Source organism: Carica papaya, chromosome 1, assembly GCF_054855325.1.
Source record: "Carica papaya isolate Zhongbai chromosome 1, ASM5485532v1, whole genome shotgun sequence".
Classification (NCBI taxonomy): domain Eukaryota; kingdom Viridiplantae; phylum Streptophyta; class Magnoliopsida; order Brassicales; family Caricaceae; genus Carica; species Carica papaya.
Window position 1 is genome coordinate 19,653,613 of NC_142309.1, and position 18,078 is coordinate 19,671,690.

At 34.9% G+C, this 18,078-nt stretch overlaps 2 protein-coding genes across 6 annotated transcripts; one reads left to right on the forward strand and one right to left on the reverse strand.

Annotated features, from left to right (window-relative positions):
• The first annotated feature begins 6,709 nt into the window (after window positions 1–6,709).
• Window positions 6,710–15,967, forward strand: LOC110807858 (phosphoenolpyruvate carboxykinase (ATP) 1). 5 transcript variants are annotated; one of them, XR_015819713.1, is made up of 15 exons: window positions 7,789–7,957; window positions 8,098–8,182; window positions 10,324–10,424; window positions 10,740–11,038; window positions 11,166–11,339; window positions 11,511–11,576; window positions 11,701–11,879; window positions 12,135–12,304; window positions 12,397–12,565; window positions 12,640–12,798; window positions 13,432–13,592; window positions 13,836–14,215; window positions 14,327–14,956; window positions 15,352–15,428; window positions 15,617–15,967. XR_015819713.1 is itself a non-coding variant. In XM_022033139.2 (13 exons), exons 2-13 carry the CDS (start codon window positions 7,074–7,076, stop codon window positions 12,781–12,783), a joined length of 1,980 nt encoding a protein of 659 aa, XP_021888831.1. In that variant the 5' UTR covers window positions 6,710–6,899; window positions 7,059–7,073; the 3' UTR covers window positions 12,784–13,265. The 5 variants fall into 5 exon arrangements, 2 of the variants coding, with proteins under 2 accessions (XP_021888831.1, XP_088077431.1); XR_015819715.1 differs by having other exon boundaries at window positions 13,896–14,215; XR_015819711.1 differs by having other exon boundaries at window positions 13,432–14,215.
• Window positions 15,549–17,822, reverse strand: LOC110807859 (ubiquitin-fold modifier-conjugating enzyme). The gene is made up of 3 exons (XM_022033141.2): window positions 17,354–17,822; window positions 17,181–17,242; window positions 15,549–16,143 (listed from the first exon to the last, which is right to left on the reverse strand). Exons 1-3 carry the CDS (start codon window positions 17,684–17,686, stop codon window positions 16,014–16,016), a joined length of 525 nt encoding a protein of 174 aa, XP_021888833.1. The 5' UTR covers window positions 17,687–17,822; the 3' UTR covers window positions 15,549–16,013.
• Between the last annotated feature and the right edge of the window lie 256 nt (window positions 17,823–18,078).

Sequence of the window (18,078 nt, forward strand, 5' to 3'; positions counted from 1 at the left end):
ACATAGCACTTATCATGATTTCATATATAATCAGTAACATGCACACATTATAAATCCATATTCAATAAATTAAACAACATCTGTCCCTTTCCTTCAGCCTGGTGGTATCTATGGGGGTTCATATGGATCTTCCCGCTACGCGTGAACCCTTTCCTTTAACATTCTCAATTAACGGATCGTTCCCATACCCCGTCTAGTATGAGCGTCAAATTACTAAATCTCAATACCCCGTCCGGTATGAGGGTGAAATGGGTCATTCCTAAACCCCGTCCAGTATGAACGTCAAATTACCAAGTCTCGATACTACGTCCGGTATGAGACAACGTTCACGGTAGGATTCTCTATTATACTCGATCCCTCCACCATCTCTCAGGATATCCAGTAAGGCTGTCGTTTTATTCATTCACTTAATTACATAATTTCTCTTTTTTTTTTAGTCTCCATTTTCTAATTCAATGATAATCACATAAATCAAACAATACATGCATTCAAAACTATAAAATCAATCAATAAAATACTATCATGCAATTAACTGTAAAATAATTCAACAGAATCAACAATAGATAATTTCTAGTTTTGGCTCCATTAGTAACCCGTAATTAATTGTGAATATTTTTTAAATTACACAAAATATCGTATTATTATTTATTTAGACTTCAATTCCATAACAGAGAATTGAGTGAGAGATTCTTATACAATTTGATGCCCAAAAAGCTAAGTTGTTGACATCGCTTACTAGCAGTCCCTGGATTCTCTAAATTTTTTTTTTGGGATTAAAACGCATTATAAGTACTGGCGGTAGGGCTCTTCGGTGCGGTGGCTCCTCCAGCTCCGTTGCGGTTGTGTGTTTTGCTTCGGTTAACCTGTAGAGAAGGAAACGACGATCACAATGGTAGAAAAATTATGCAGAATGGGAATCAGGAAAGGCCTCATCGGAGGCATTTTGTGAAATTCCTCGCGGCAGCGCCTCCAAGATTTTCCTGCAGTTTTCAACCAATCCGCCGGTCTTTATGCTTCAATTTGGCCATGGGGGTGTTTAAAATTGAATTTCGAGCAAAATTTTACCTTTTTTGGCTGTCGGAAAGGGCTCTGGCGCGGCGGCGGGTGGTGGCGGCCTCCTTTCCGGCGGCTGGATTTTCTTCTCTGGCGATGGGGGTCTGACAGCTAGGGTTATGGTTTGGTGTGAAGGGGGTTATTTACATTCGTTCCCTTTTGATCTGGGCCATCTATCGCATTTGATTTGGACTGTCCGATCGCGATTAAATAGGAAATAAATCTGAATCGTTCATCGCGATCCAATCTGAATTGTCCGATCGCGTTTAAATAGAGAATGGATCTGGATCGTCCGTGCGCACAGGGGCGAATCTGGGCCGTCTGTGCACGCGAGGGCGAATCTGGGTCGTTCGATCGCAGGCACGCGGATCGCCCGCGTGGCACCGCGTCAATGTCCGTTGCCACACGGCGCGTCCTAATTCGTCAAGGCTGCTGACCGGGCATCCCACATGGCACAACTTCTCTAAATTATATTTTGACTCTAAATTTCTGATTTTTCTTTCAAAAATATCTCCAGAACTTTAATTTTTACCCATTTTTCTCAAATTGTTTTCAATTTCATCATTCATCAAATTTTCTTTATTTTTACACTAAATTAAAATTAAAAAAATTACATTTATAAATTAATTTAATTTGCATTAATTAAACTTGGACATTACAGTTGAGCTTCACCCTCTAACATGTACACTAATAGGACCACTTTTTACTCAAAAATGACCCCAAGTACCCTGAATATCTTCTCAATAGATCTGATCAACTGTTCAGTTACATTTAAATCATTGCCTACTCTAAAGTTGGTCAGACCAAGTCTCCTGAACTTATTAATGTTAATAGCATCAATCTCTGATGGCTTAAGAGTTGGTTAGGAGGAGGTGGTGCATGGATAAGATCATGAATAGGAGCATCAATAGGATTAAGGGCGGGTGTTGGTACAGGGGCAGGTGCAGGAGTAGGAACAGGTGCAGGTGTATGTATAGGAGCAAATGCAGGAGGCGGTGGTGGTAATGTCCCTCTGTTCCTATCTGCAATAATGGTCTACATCATATGAAGAAATCAGTTAAACCCCTCCCTTATGGGACCATCGTAGGGAGGTTGTCCTGAAGGTCTCCCACATCTCATATTGTTATCCTACAACTAGAAAACACAAGTTTATCATTTTAATTTCAGCTAAAGGTGTTATTCCTAAATATTTTTCAGATCAAGCTTATCTATATTTAGACTCTAAAACCTCATGTTCAAGGGATAATCTTAGGGTCATTTTGCTCTGGTACTACTTCTGAGGCCCCTGCTCTCCTTTGAAGGAATTACAGTCGTCAATCCCCTAGTACACAGTGAAAATACAATAAGCAAAACATTTATGTATTCAAAACATACATCATCTATCACTTAACTGCATTTTAATACTGTTTATAATACATAAGGTTCGTAAGATAAAGTAAAATAAAATAGATACTCGTTTGGTTACAAAATATAATTTTTGTAACGAGTGTCTATATCCTTCTTGATCTGGCTTAACGGTGGGATCCTCCTTATCCACAACCAGATCCTCTTGATATGGAAAAGATGATAATTTAATGGGGTGAGCAATTTCAACACAGTTAATATGTATAAGAAATAAGTTACACCTTAGGCGTGTGACATACAATCAAACAATCAATTAAATAAATAAAACTTTTCTTTCTCTTTTCATTTGAAAACTATGAAATGCAAATGTATTCAGTTTCCTATCTCATCTCTCATTATGCCCCTAACTTTCGTCTCTCTCTCAAAATCCCCCTAAGTTTAGGTTATATCCCTCCAGATTCCTTATAAGTTCAATTTATTTCCCAAAATCTCCCTAGGTCACACTTTATCCCTCAAATTCTCTCTAGACTCATTTTTCCTCACCAGCTTCCCTAAACCATATCTTATCCATCAGAATAATCACCAAAATTTCTCGCAATTCACAGTCAAATCAAGACATCCGTAACCCTTCACGAGTATTCTCGATTCTCAATTTCCCACAACCTAATTACCTAGCTAGAGTTATTAAAATTTTAGAGTTTTATTTGATACTAAATGATGTATCCATTATCCAATTGGTATCATTGTGGGATCATGATTCCGACCATCACAAAGGGATGCATACATAAACAACACATGCACATTAATTACAGTAGTTCGTCACCAGGTGATCCATAATAGAAAACACATCCTAACCACCTCTATAAGAGTTTCCATCTATCCAAAGATATAATTCACTATACTGCTGAATTTTAGGCATATCAATCTTAAACATGTTATCCCTAAGTTTTCGTTTCTTCTATTATTTGCATTATTTTTTTTTTACTATTCTAGTTAAGATTGATATTTTATTTTATTTTATTAAACAGATTTAAATTTCCACCCATCACCACTATTTTTTTTTTCTAATGTAGTCTCCTTATTTTAATTAGGTTATAAGTAGCTTTATTTGTTAATTTTGTTTTTTTATTTGGTTTTTGGTAATTGTTTGTGAATTTATTTTTTGTTATTTATACTATTATTTATTATTATTTTATATTTTATTATTATTTTTATTTATATATTTAACTATATATTTCTATATATTTATTTATTTTGTTTGTTTATTAATTTTATTATATTATTATTATTATTATTATATTTTTTATAACTTTTTTTTTTTCTAATTAACTTCTAATTTGTCTAATTTTTCCAAATTCTCCCTAACTTTACTCACTAATTACTTATAAATTTCACTCCCTAATTATTTCTAAATTCATCATTCTATTTCAATTTTTCTTCATTCTAACTTGTGATTCATACCAATCTTTATTTAATCATCATAGCATACATTCATACACTTTAATTCAAGTAAATGAATTTAAATCATATAATTATTTAAAAACAAACCCATTTAGGAACCTGGTTCTTCAACCAGTTTGTTCACCAACCCATATTTTGAAGTAAATGTCGTTCACTTTACTTCATAAAATTTGTTAAAACTTAATGCTATGAAGGCTTACCTATTAATTACAAAGTCCATATGAAATGAATCAAGCTTCAAAAATGTCCCCAAAGTTGAGAAAAAACTTGTAAGGAAAAATCTTATCAAGTCAGTAATAAACTCATAAATTACATGCAATTTTTTATGCATGCATGGCTTGATTTTGGTTTAATTTGAACTTCATACATACATGTTCTATTATATGTAAATTATCTCTATAGTATTTTCTTTAATTAAAATGATAGACAAAACTCTAAAAAATTACATACAAAAATGTCAGTTTGATCACGTGTTGGGGTAGTGAGTTTCCAGAAAATCCGACGAATATTCGCGATTTCCGGCACCGGTTGGCCGCGAATGGCCTTCCTCGTATAGTATGCATCCCTTCCGGCACGTTCTGCCTCTCCTTCTCGCATCTTTCCGCTGTGCAACGCGTTCCCATCACTTTCTCTCTCTTCTTTCTTACTCTTTTTTTTCTTATTTTTTTAATTCTTTTTTTTTTTCTTTCTTTTTCTTCTGCCTGATCGGGCTGGGTCGAATGGCTTGGCTTAGCTTGGCTTGGCTTGGCTTGGCTTTTTAAACCCAACCTTCAACAGATCTGGACCGCACAATCTTGCCATATGTGGCCGCGTGCAGTCCATTTGATCATTAGTGGCAAAATCATAATTTTGCCATTGGGCAATTGCAACCATTAAATCGCGATCCTCTTTAGATCTCGGTCGTTCATTTGCATGACGATTGGATTGCTTAAGAACACATGCAGGTCGTCCGATCAACATCTTGTATGTGGGTCGTTGGATCTAGTCCCGATGCTCATCACCGTTAGATCTGCCCCAAACGCTCAGGACCAATTTGATCGGTTGGCCAAGAGTGCATGTCAGCAAACACGCGACACTCCCCAATTGGTCCGCTGCCAGACCATCTGTTTAGGTGGCAGATGTTTCAAAAATTATGCGAAGACTCATTTTGTATTTTTCTTGCATTTTGGTCCCTAAATATATTTTTTTATTAAAAAGAGCCCCAAATTAATTAAAATTCGTTCAATTGGGTCCCTAATTCTTTTTTTTTTCTTGTATATTTAGGAGTAAATTTTAATTTAATAAAATTTTTCTTGGGTTTTAATTTATGCATAACTAAATTTAACACAAAATTTACATTAATAATTACTTAATTTTTTTATATGGTGTTATAAAAGTATACTGAAAAATGATTACGTGACCACTTCAATAATTATTAGCGGGTAATATAATAAAGAGTTGGCGACCATGTGGATCCTACGTGGATTGCTAAGCATTGTAGAGATGTCTTCTTCAGTAAAAAAAAAAAAAAAATGTAGAGGTGGCCTACTTGAAGGAATTGGCTCTCGTATAAGCCTAAAGTCAAAATATTGTTAATTTGGTGCCAGGTCAACCAAAATTGAATAAAATAAAGTAAACATAACAAAAAATAAAAATTTGTATATATTTGAACGGATATTTACTTTGATTAATTCAGCTACATTGAATTTTATCAAAATTAAATGAATTTAAAATGTGTTAATTTATTATTTTAAGTAAACCGATCATCAGTTTTACAATTTAAATTATGGATTTATTCAAATCATAGTACTTAATGAAATTTAATGGTTAAGATCTAAATCATTTGAATCTTAAAATGAGAGGACTTTTGATTCCGTTACTTTTGGATCAAATTAAAAATTCAGTTAGAGCCAGTAACAATACAGTTATAATCGTATTACTTTTTCTAAGCAATAAATTACGGAACGTGCTAATTGGACTCATTGTGGGGGGAGCCAAATATATTATTTATAAAACTTAATATAAAAATCAACAGCAGATTATTTAAATTTATACATGAAAATTTGATAAAATTCAAATTAGCGATAAAAAAGTGAATAAAATTTGATAATATTAAAATATGCATATTAAAGGTGCATGGGCGGACTGACATAATGAAGACGTGTCATTGTCTGCTTGACAAATTCAATTCATATCCCATGCCCTTTCTGCTTTATCTCTATTTTATTTTTAATTATTAAAGTTTTCATCCCCCAACTCCATTATATTTATTTTTATTTTTAAATTTGAATTAATTTGATTATTTTCGATATAAATTATGAATATTCAAACCGGATCAAATTGAAATGTAAAATAGAAAATACCTTAAAATAAATGTTACCATCGCTTAATTTTATTTTTTATTATTATTATTTTTTTTTTTACAAACCTGGCTTAGCCCACCTTTATGAACTGTTGGATTACATCCAGCATCCGATTCTCTTCTTGATTTGTCAACTTGAGAGGAAATAACCATTCGATTCTGGTTAATTTGATTTATTTATTTTTCTTAAATTCTACAATATTTATCAAATTATACATTCAATATTTTAATTTGAAAATAAATATTTATGTACCAATACGTGATATATATATATATAATCTGATAGTTAAAAATATAAATGTCAAACATATTATCAATCAAACCACATAATTTTAATACATAAAAATAATTTATTTGTACTAATTGTGATAAATGTTCGTTATTATTTTACAGTTGAGTATCTATAGAGAAGGTTGGTCCAATATTATTTTTATTTTACAATAAGGTTTAAAAAATATATAAAACGACATATATTTACATATTCCCCATAACTTAGAAATTGACCCTTCAGAATTCAGCATAACTATGTATTCCTTCAAGGCCTTTATATAAGCAAGAGTTTTGGCTGGAAGAGGACCATCATCTCCTTCTTTTGCTCGCTCTTAATTTCAAGGTTTATCTGTGGCGGTCAATTGAACTCTTTCCTTCCTTCTCCAGTCTCCATCATTTCTATTCTTTCAGTATCCCTTTCACGTTTCTGGTTCGATCCTCTCTTTCTTTCTTCATTTTTTCCAGCTTCGTGTCTTCCTCTTTGCACCATCAACAAGCACACGTATCACCTTTTCATTTTCATTAATTCTGCTTTTGTATGTATTTCCATGGAAACTTACGAGAAAAATTGTTTTTGTTTCAATTGCAGAGAATAAGTGAAAAAATGGCGAGTTACGGCGGAGCAGAGAACGGAGACGCTCGTTTTGGCACCAAAACGGGACGGAACGGACTGGCGAAGATCGAAACAGGGCACAAGACAGAAGTCTGTCATGACGACAGCACCACTCCCGTTAAAGCCCAAACCATCGACGAGCTTCACTCTTTGCAGAAGAAAAAATCTGCACCGACAACTCCGATTACGCCCGGCCTAGCAGCTTTCGCCACCGTCTCTGAAGAGGACCGCCAGAAGCTGCAACTCCAGTCCATCAGGTTTTTTTTTTTTTTTTTTTTATATCTCCTCCACTGAAACGATACCGTTTTCTAGATTTTTATTTTTTACAATTAATTTTTTTAAAAAATATTCAAATTTGGGGATGGTGGTGAAAATGTAAATAGTGCGTCTTTGGCATCGCTGACGAGAGAAACCGGGCCGAAGGTTGTGAAGGGAGACCCGGCAAGGAAGAGTGAGACCGCGAAGGTGACTGACCACTACCACTATGCTCCGGCCATTAATTCCAGTGACAGTGCACTCAAGTTCACCCACGTTCTTTACAATCTTTCTCCTGCTGGTAATCTTTCTAAAATTTCCCTTTCGTTATCGAAATCATCTTTGATTAATCAGATAACCGAACTTGTCAAGTTTTCTTGCATTGTGTAACAAATTTCTTTCCTTTCTGGGTCATATCATTGATAAACGATACAAGCTTATTGATTGATTGAAAATGGTGGTGCAGAGCTTTACGAGCAGGCAATAAAATATGAGAAGGGGTCTTTTATTACATCTACAGGCGCATTGGCCACCCTTTCTGGAGCGAAGACTGGCCGGTCACCAAGAGATAAACGTGTCGTCCGGGATGAGACGACCGAAGATGAGCTTTGGTGGGGAAAGTAAGTGTTTTCTTGCGTCCCCGCGAATCTCTCTTTCTCCCTCTCTCTCTCTCTCTCTCTCTCTCTCTCTCTCTCAAATATCTCTTATTAGTAAACAGAGAAATTTGACTGATCCAGTGAATATTATTTGTTTTTAACAGGGGTTCTCCTAATATTGAAATGGATGAACATACTTTCTTAGTAAACAGAGAAAGAGCAGTGGATTACTTGAACTCATTGGAGAAGGTAAATAATATATTTATCGCCTCTTTCAGCACATGTGTTTGTATGCTATAGTCTTGTAAGCAAGTAGATTGCTTTGTACAGTCGGCTAGGTGGCAATCGGAAAAAAAAAAAAAAAAAAAAAACCCAGAGCATCATGGTGTTTTTTTCCCCTTTTTTTTCAGTTTGATTGATGCATTAAATCGGATTTTTGATCCATATCGTTTTCTTTTGAATTGTTACTATCTTATCCTTTTCTAAATTGGGATAATTTTCAAATTATGAAAAAATCTGCTTATGATAATGCGTGTAAGATGTATCTTGAAAAATATTTGTGAAAATGCGTGTATGATGTTGTATCACGCTCTGACACAATTGAAAATCTGATAACATATTGATAAACATTGATGCTTCTTATGAAACAAGAAAGAAGGAACGGAGCTCTTTGTTGCAGTAAATTATTAGATAGTCTTAGCTAAGGTGGGTCACCACCCCTTAGATTTTATTGAACTAACAGCTTATTATCAAATTACATTGAACTTTTTGTTAGAAAATCACCTAGTAGTTTTAGAAAATTACAGTCTTTTTTGACAAAAATCTTGAGTGGTGTGATGAAAATTTAAGGGTGGAGGAGATATCCTTATGGTCTACGCAATAATTTATCCTTGGTTATCCGGATTCAAGAGGTGTCAACAATATTTTTAATTCTCTGTTTCTGGTTTCTTTACTATTAGTTACAATGATGAATGATGATGATGGTTGCCTAACATACAGTCTTGTCTTCTTTTTTTTTTTGGGATCAGACTTCTTTTTCTTGTTCTCACTTGCTTACGTAAATAATCATAAATGAGTTGTCATTACTCGTTACCTATCTTCATCTTAATCTATAAGCAAAATTTAAGGTTTTTTCTTTTTCTTTTTGTCTCTTTGTGAAAACTTTATAACAAACTAAATATAAGTTACTTAAATAGACCTTTATTTGTTATAATGCCCTGTTTTGTTCTCTTGTATTCTTTTGATGCGTATGGTTTTACTTTTTGTGTATTTTAGCTTCCGGTGGAATAAGTATTTGTTATTTAATTATTTTATAGTTGCATAACATTTTCTTTTCTTTTAATTAATAAGCAGAATGAATAATAAGTGTTGAAAGAATAAGATATAAGTGTGGAGAGGTTGCCCGTATGCATGCTCAGCTATTATTTTTTGGCTTGTCTTATCTAACTCGGTTACTGTGTCAATTCCACTACTTTCTACTGCTTCGTGTGAAATTTCTCGTCAGAATGATGGTGTTGTATAGTAAGTTACTGTTGATTACTACATTCAAGAGAACAATAACAAATGGTATAATTCGTGGGATGCATGTTCCATTTCCTTTTTTTAGTGATTGGATTTGTCAAGTACAGGGTTTCTCCATGATTTCCCTGTTCCATACATGAGTGAAGTTTTTTGGTTGGCACAAGATCAATATTAATATGCATATCTATATTCCATACATTAATGATGTTCTTCTTCTTGTACATTTAGTAAAGCTAATCAATATAAATACTTTATCATAATTAATAATAATTAAGTTTAAATCTTAAGTGGATGTTTGGGCTGTTATAACTTGTACTATGTGTTTTCAAAGTACTGTTAAGCTGTTGAGTAAAGCTTCAGTCAAAAGTTGTGGTGTTTGGTAAAGGTAGTTGTAAAAAGTACTGTCGTTTTAAAAAAACAGAAACTGTGTTTGGTGGAAAATGATTTTTGAAATTTGAAGTATAAATTTTTAATAAAAGCTAAAACCATTTTCTAAAAACTACGCATTATAGTTTTTTATTCTAATCCCATCAAAAGCAGATTGTTATCAAAAACACGCTGCAGTTTATTTGTTTGGTTGCAAAAATACTTTTAAAACACAAAAAGCAAAGCTGAAAACCGAGCCAGATATCCCCTAATATAAATGGGCAAGATAAATAAGATTGAGTGAGATGGAGTTAGAGTTCTGTTGTGAATGATAAACAATTGTAATTCTCATAGTGAATCAGGATTAATCTAATTTTACCATGAAATAGGTTATGCTGACAGAATTACTAAGTCTGTTTTGTGTGCTTGAATTTTCTTTTTTTTTTTTTTGGTTATTTTATAACTTGCATAACTATTACTGACAAGGTAGATCTGTTTTTCAGATATTTGTGAATGATCAGTTTCTGAATTGGGACCCAGAACACCGAATCAAAGTTCGTATTGTATCTGCTAGAGCTTATCATTCATTGTTTATGCACAACATGTAAGTAACAGGCTAAATATTTTTTGTTCTTGGTATTGCTTTGTGACTTTGTCTTTCAAGTTGGGGCTTAAATAGGATGGGAAATCCAAACAGAAGATTAATCAATTTCTCTACTCTACTGACCTTCAATATTTGTCGTCATTTTTTTGTTATCCAAAAATAAGTATTCCTTTCACTTCATGAGTTTCATTCTAGATTATGTAGAATTCAATGCTTGAGCAGAGAAATGTAAAATAACTATAGTTAAATCGGTTGATTAGACAATTTCATGAAAAAAATACTTATGCATATACACAATAATCGGGTGAATAACAGGTGCATACGACCCACACCTGAGGAGCTGGAGGATTTTGGAACTCCGGACTTCACAATATATAATGCTGGGCAGTTCCCATGTAACCGTTATACTCATTACATGACTTCTTCTACTAGCATAGATATCAATCTTGCTAGAAGAGAGATGGTCATCCTTGGCACCCAGTACGCTGGTGAAATGAAGAAAGGCCTATTTAGTGTAATGCATTATCTCATGCCTAAGCGTCAAATCCTCTCCTTGCACTCTGGCTGCAATATGGGGAAGGCTGGCGATGTAGCCCTTTTCTTTGGATTATCAGGTACATTATTATTTCATCATCCTCTCAGAAGGGAGGCACCAGTTGGTAACTGATATTTATCTCTCTTGCTTGTGTCTAGTTGATCCCCCTATTGATCCGGTTGGTTTTTGTTAATGTTAATGTATAGGTACTGGAAAGACAACTTTGTCCACAGACCATAATAGGTATTTGATTGGAGATGATGAGCATTGCTGGAGCGAAAATGGTGTGGCAAACATTGAAGGTGGTTGTTACGCAAAGTGCATCGACTTGTCAAAGGAGAAGGAGCCTGATATATGGAATGCCATCAAGTTTGGGACTGGTAATAATCTGATCCATCTTCACTGAATTCTTTCACAATTTTGGTCTGTGTTATTTAGTCTAGATAACAATGATCTAGACTAATTATGGAAGAAGCTACTACTTTGTTGTCTGTCATAAGTTTCTATGCGACAATTGTTTTGGAGCTAATTCAACTACCTTTATTTGTCAGTCTTAGAAAATGTTGTCTTTGATGAACATACCCGAGAAGTGGATTACACAGAGAAGTCTGTCACAGGTAAAGACTAAATGAGTTCTTGTTAATATTTTCAGGATTGGTTAGTCCCATATCTTCTAAAGATTTTAAGTAGAAATATTAGTGCATGCTTCTTTGCATTCTGAAAACTCACGTATTGTTGCAGAAAACACTCGAGCTGCATATCCAATTGAGTACATTCCCAATGCCAAGATACCTTGTGTTGGTCCTCACCCAAGGAATGTTATCCTTCTGGCCTGTGATGCGTTTGGGGTGCTCCCACCTGTGAGCAAACTGAGTTTGGCACAGACTATGTACCACTTCATCAGTGGCTACACTGCTCTGGTAAATTTAGAAGAATCAGGAATTCTCAAGCCTATACTTGTACTTTTCTAGATTTTGGCATCCCTTTTTCACTTTTATAAAATGTATTGCTTAGGAGAAGTTATCCTTTTGTTCTGCAAACATGGAATAACAAAATAATCAAGAACTAGAACAAAACCTTTTTAATCATTATTTTTTTTTTTTGAAATAACCTTTTTAGTCATAATTAACTTGATGAAATCAGATATATCATAACATCTTTCGCTGCAAAAACAGGTTGCGGGAACAGAGGATGGTATCAAGGAACCTCAGGCAACCTTCTCTGCCTGCTTTGGTGCTGCATTCATTATGCTGCACCCCACAAAATATGCAGCTATGTTGGCTGAGAAGATGCAAAAGCACGGAGCCACAGGATGGCTTGTTAACACCGGTTGGTCTGGTGGAAGGTATGTGCTAGGCTTTCTTATAAGAATTCACATGGGGGTGCATTTTTTATTCAGTATCGAAAATTAATTTCCACTTCATGCATGATGAACAGCTATGGATCAGGCCAACGCATCAAGCTAGCTTATACGCGAAAAATTATTGATGCCATACATTCAGGTAGTCTTTTGGAAGCGAACTATGTGAAAACTGAAGTGTTTGGACTCGAGATTCCAACTGCAATTGAGGGTGTGCCATCAGAAATGCTGGAACCATCAAACACTGTGAGTAGTCTTTATTAGATTCCCCAATCTCCATTCAGTACAAGCACTTTGCTTATGGCTTTTTTGAATTGCAGTGGTCTGACAAGAAGGCATACAAGGAGACCTTATTGAAGCTGGGTAGTCTCTTCAGGAGGAATTTTGAGGTATTTATGAACCACAAGATTGGGAAAGATGACAAGCTGACTGAAGAGATCCTTGCAGCTGGTCCTATCTTCTGATTGGAGGGTTAAGAGGTTGGTTAAGGTTATATTTGGAACAGATTCTAAAATTTTGTGAAATTCATTTAAAAATTATTACTTAGTTCAACAATAAAATTGTATAAATTCTATTAAAAGATGATAAAAATTGACTTGATATGAAATTTTATGTGAAATTAGAACAATGCTTTCACATAAAATTCTAAGGTCAAAATTTGTCATTGTATGGAGAATTTTTACAATTTTTTAGTTGAACTAAATGTAGATTTATAAATGAATTTAATGAAAACTATGATTTTGTTCCAATTTTAGGCTAAGAGCGAAAGTTGAAGAATAAGAGAAGGCTAATTATAGCATGAGGTCTTGACTCAAATGGCCTACAGAATGGAATTGTTAAAACTCTGTTGTAATACTTTTTTGATTCAAAACTTCTACTATGCTTTGAAACTTTTGATCCTTATAATAGACAAATAAATAAATCTAAGGTGTTTTAGTTTGATTTATATCATTATTGCATGGACTTATTAACCTCAAACAGTAAATATAAATTTGTAACTAATTTCAACAAAATTCTGAAGCCTATGTTTAGAACAAATATAAAAAAATTATGATTTTTAATATAAATTTACAGTTAATGTAACTAAAAGATGATGTAAATTTTTCTTACAGTTATAAAAAATAATTTAAGTAAAAGCTCTGAAGGGTTGTGGAAGACTTGTTGGCATGACATGCCATATTGGAAGGTTAGCAGGTCTTTGCAAACTGCCACTTCTTATTATTAGCAATTGCGATGGGAAAGATGTAAGAACTCAGAAGGCTAAATCTTTCAGGTGAGCTAAAAAATTAAATGCTTGGGGATAAAAAATGATATCGAGAAATCACCTTCTTTAATTCACTTGTTGCATATCTACATACACTTGAGCTCTTATGGTGGAATGACATTGAAAGCAAGATTGATAAGTACAAGTCCCCACCAATAATCAGTGCGCAACCAGCCATTAATACTGAACTTTTGCTTCAAAAGCTTAAGCCATATCCACTTATAGAAAGCCTGACAATTAAAGATTATCCAGGATCAAGATTCCTAGATTGGATCTAGCACTTGGGATACTTACTTCCCTCGTCTTTGGCAGCTGGTGTTAATCAACTGTAGAGAATGCAACAATTTTTCCTATTCTTGGGCAACTTCAAACTATGGAAATTCTCAGCATTCAAGGAATGGATTCTGTTGTACAAATTGGTCAGGACTTCTATGGAGAAGGCAGTACTGCTTTTTTGTCACTGAAAGAAGTGTCCACCAAGGAATGATGTAATTTGAGAACCTGGGACAGAGCAGACTCCTCGGTGGCATTCCCTATCCTGAATAAACTAACTGTTGTAAATAGTTCTTTCTTGACAACCATGCTACAGTTTCCATCTCTTCAAAATTTGGAATTGCGCAACTTATATTAAGGTCAGCATCTTTCTTAAGCTCACTCTTGACGTTGGTTATTGACATTTGTCCTGAACTTCTGTCTCTCCCAGTTGTTACAGAGCAATACTTATCTTGTCTCTTTGACAATAGGTTCCTGCCCCAAGTTTAATTCACTGCCACGGGACAACAAGTCTCAGAGTAGTGAAACCATTGAAGATTAGTCGGTGAAGGCAGTACTCGCTTCAATCATTTTCTATTGAGAACTGTTATAGACTTTTTTTCTTTATCTGCGGAATAGGACACCTAACAGCCCTTGAGGACCTAACAATTATATAATGTCCAAATTTGACATACATACATGAGAAGTGAAATATCTCCTGAATCTTTGAAGTTTAAATATCTTAAATTGCCCGCTCTATCAGATGGGCTGCTTCATATTACACCACTGCAAAACCTCAAAATCCGCAGCTGTGAAAATTTGATTGAATTGTCAAATTAGGTAGACTGTTTCTCCTCACTACGAATCCTGGCAATCTCAGACTGTCCAAACATAAAGTCTTTGCCAGAATGCCCACAGCATCTGAGACTACTTCAACACTTCTCTGTTAGAGATTGCCCTCATCTTCAAGGGTGATACCAAAACGAAAGAGGCAGTGATTGTCAACCTAATTGCTCGCATCCCATATGTTAACATTGGACCATCAGGATTGCAAATGCTCCATGCTGCATCTACAATCACTGAGTTGATGAAAAGATATATGTCAAAAAATTGGCCTGCAGGTTTGTCCCTCTTAGTCTTTTAGAAACTTTTTCTCAATGGGTGTGCCTTATAGAGAACATTTGCTCCCAATTTCTTCAGAATTAGACATTAACTGGTGATGTCTCATTGCTAAAACATGTTAAGTTTATCTCCAAATATATTCTCAGCCCTTTTACTGGGTGCAACATTTACATGTATATGCGGCTCACGACTGCTGCACTTTATCATAATGTTGAAACCATGCAAAGCAAAAGACTATAGGACAGCTTCTGAAAATCGTATGGTTAGTTTGAAGCTTTAGTAGGTTTAATTTAAAAAAAAAAAAAAAGAGGACCCTTTGATTATGCACTTTAACCTGGTAGAAGCTTTATTTTCTTGATGTAATATTAAATCCTTCTAAATTTCATTTGAGCAGATATGGACTGAAAAGCTATACTGAATCAGCATAAAGTAAACTAAAGACATACTGTCCTCTCTGAAAACCTTGAGAAGGTAAAACTATATTAACATGAATATATTTATTGGTTGTGTTTGAAATGCTTTAGCAACGAGAATATATTTGTAGATGCATTCTTAGATGTTAATATGTTCAGCTCATGAGCAAACAAAATGTAACCTTTAAATAAATTTTATAAATAAATCCATCTTGCTAACATGATTCAATGATTTTTGCCATAAAGGCAGCAAGCAGCAAGAGGGGCAAATACAAAAATCTGTTCTCAACTCGACGATGCCACTTGCCTCCAAGTTTAAAACCTTCTGCCACTCCTATATAGATTCTTAAACATCATCAGCCTGAATATTTTCACACAGGCAGCATGTGAAGAACAATCCTAGAATGAGTCGAAGGCATCATAGAGTTCAACCGAAAAGGAGAAGAACAACAATCCTATGCACTGGGAAAAATGCAAGTACTATATCATTGGACTTGTTATGATCCATCGATAACATGTATGAATAAAAATTGTACACTTCGTTGGACATCCTGTAAAACACATGCTTATGCCTCCCCAATTATTTTCTTTCTCTGACCTGAGAAGTTTGATTCTGAAATACAAACTTAATATCGTACATAAATTACGAATCCTTGGAAGAGGTTGTGTCATCCTTGTGCTTGATCATACCAGAATCCACAAGAATAGGAACTTCCGCTGCAAGCCATGGAGCAAGACCCAGACAAAGAGCATGTGCTAAGCCAAACCTGGGACTGCAAAACCGAAAAGGAACGGAGCAATCATTTTTTATAGAAAAAATAATAGTACATACATATCAAGCTGGTGCCACTGACAAGAGGAAGAATTATGGCAACGAGAGATGAAGTGAAGTAGACATAAATTAGAATTGTTAATTAAGAAAAAAGATTCCAATTGCAAAACCAGATGAACATGGGAAATAGGCATGAGTTCCTATGGGAAAATAGATGCAAAAACTGAAAGATGGCTTCTGCTTTGGAGATTGGAGATTGGACCTAAACGAGCCCTAAGGATTATGTACAAATCAAACCGGGAAGAAAACATAGCACGAAGATATGATCCAGGATTAACATAAATTACAATATCTTAATTAAGATAAAAGTGATTCAAACTGCAAAAGCAGATGAACATAGGAAGAAGCTTGAGTTCTTATGGGAAAGTATGTGCAAAAACCAACGCATGGCTTCTCCTTCCAGAGTTGGACCCTAATGCAGCAGCAACAAATTTACTACATTCTTGATTTTCCTTCAGGAAACAACTCATGTGGGTAACAACCTGCTTCATCTATTTCCATCAGGAAAGCAATATAGATATTTAACATGTACCTTCATCAAATACATGAATGCAGCATAGATGAATTCACTATGTTCCCGGTTTTCTTTTCGGATAAGAACTGATGCAATGACAACCTACTTCATTTATTTTCATCAAGCAATCTGGCCATACCAACTATCCAAAACCTTTGATGAAAAAATTGAAGTGCCACCTATGAAGTCCTGATATGCTTCCAATTACAGCTAAGTAACTCCATTGGATCAAATGCACCCATTCTCCAATTCACAGGCACTATAACCAATGAACTTCAAGTTTTGAATCTAAGATTCCCATGGTTATATAGAAATCAGTAAAACTAGTTGCAGTTAGCAGAAGAATCAACATGGTTATAAATTAAATGTTCCTTCCTGCATTATCTCAGAATCCACATAATCCATGAAGGCAAAAAATATCCCAACATCCGTTACATCAAATGTTCCCGAAAATAAGAAATTACCAATTTTTGGCCCAGAGAGGCTTGAAATGCACGGTCAAGCAAATCTTCCCTCCTCTATACATCTGTACCAAAACGATCAAAAATATCAAAACCATAAAAGAAAAACCGGAATTAATCAAGAATCAAGAGAAAAAGATCAAAAACAAAATGGAGAACATAAACGAAGATAGAACCTTTTGCGTCTTGCCATCGAGTTCCGGCAACTCGAGCTCCGGCGCGGTGGAGGGGTAAGTGACGGGGATATCGAACTGTAGGTCGAACTCGTACTTGAGGAGGTTGTGAACATACCAGCACTTGCCGGTCCAACGTGTCCCCTCGGAATTGGCGGCGGAAATCCGGAACCAATCGTTGTCGTTAGACTTGTTCATCTGGGTGTAGGCAATCAAGGCCTTGTACTCCTCCTTCAACCTCTGCGTCCATGCCGCTCCGTCTCTCGGCCCAGCCTTCGTTGTTAGCAGCGGGATCTGGGTTAGAGTCGATTTCGTGTTCGGATCCCATCCCTCCATTTTGATTTCTTCTCCTCTTCTCCTAACACAAACCCTAACCCTAGATTCGATCGATTATGACGGTCCTCCCGGTGTCCGTTACCCGGGGAGAAGGTTTTTTAATAAGAAAATGCCATGATCCACTCTGCTAAATGCATAATAATTTATTACCACGAAATTCTATTTCAATCTAATTAATATTAATCAGCTAAATTATAAGTGTGTTAAATTTAATTTATCATTAGTTCAGACAGTAAAATTATGATTTTCACCTTTAATTTTTAGCATTCAGCTCACCTTTTCTTTTAAGGAAAATATTATGGCATAAAAAAATGAAGATTTTCTCATGTTAATATCATAAATTTAGGTATTAAATATCTATAAGGTCCAAATTAATAAAATGAAAAGCAATT

Excerpts from the sequence above, each read along its gene's own strand:
- LOC110807858 (XM_022033139.2), top strand. The coding sequence starts at position 7,074 with ATGGCGAGTTACGGCGGAGCAGAGAACGGAGACGCTCGTTTTGGCACC. Across the intron at positions 7,639-7,803 it reads TTACAATCTTTCTCCTGCTG|AGCTTTACGAGCAGGCAATA; the intron begins GTAATCTTTCTA and ends ATGGTGGTGCAG. Across the intron at positions 11,577-11,700 it reads CACAGAGAAGTCTGTCACAG|AAAACACTCGAGCTGCATAT; the intron begins GTAAAGACTAAA and ends GTATTGTTGCAG.
- LOC110807859 (XM_022033141.2), bottom strand. The coding sequence starts at position 17,686 with ATGGAGGGATGGGATCCGAACACGAAATCGACTCTAACCCAGATCCCG. Across the intron at positions 17,243-17,353 it reads TCGATGGCAAGACGCAAAAG|ATGTATAGAGGAGGGAAGAT; the intron begins GTTCTATCTTCG and ends GTTTTGGTACAG. Across the intron at positions 16,144-17,180 it reads CCTCTCTGGGCCAAAAATTG|TCCCAGGTTTGGCTTAGCAC; the intron begins GTAATTTCTTAT and ends TCGGTTTTGCAG.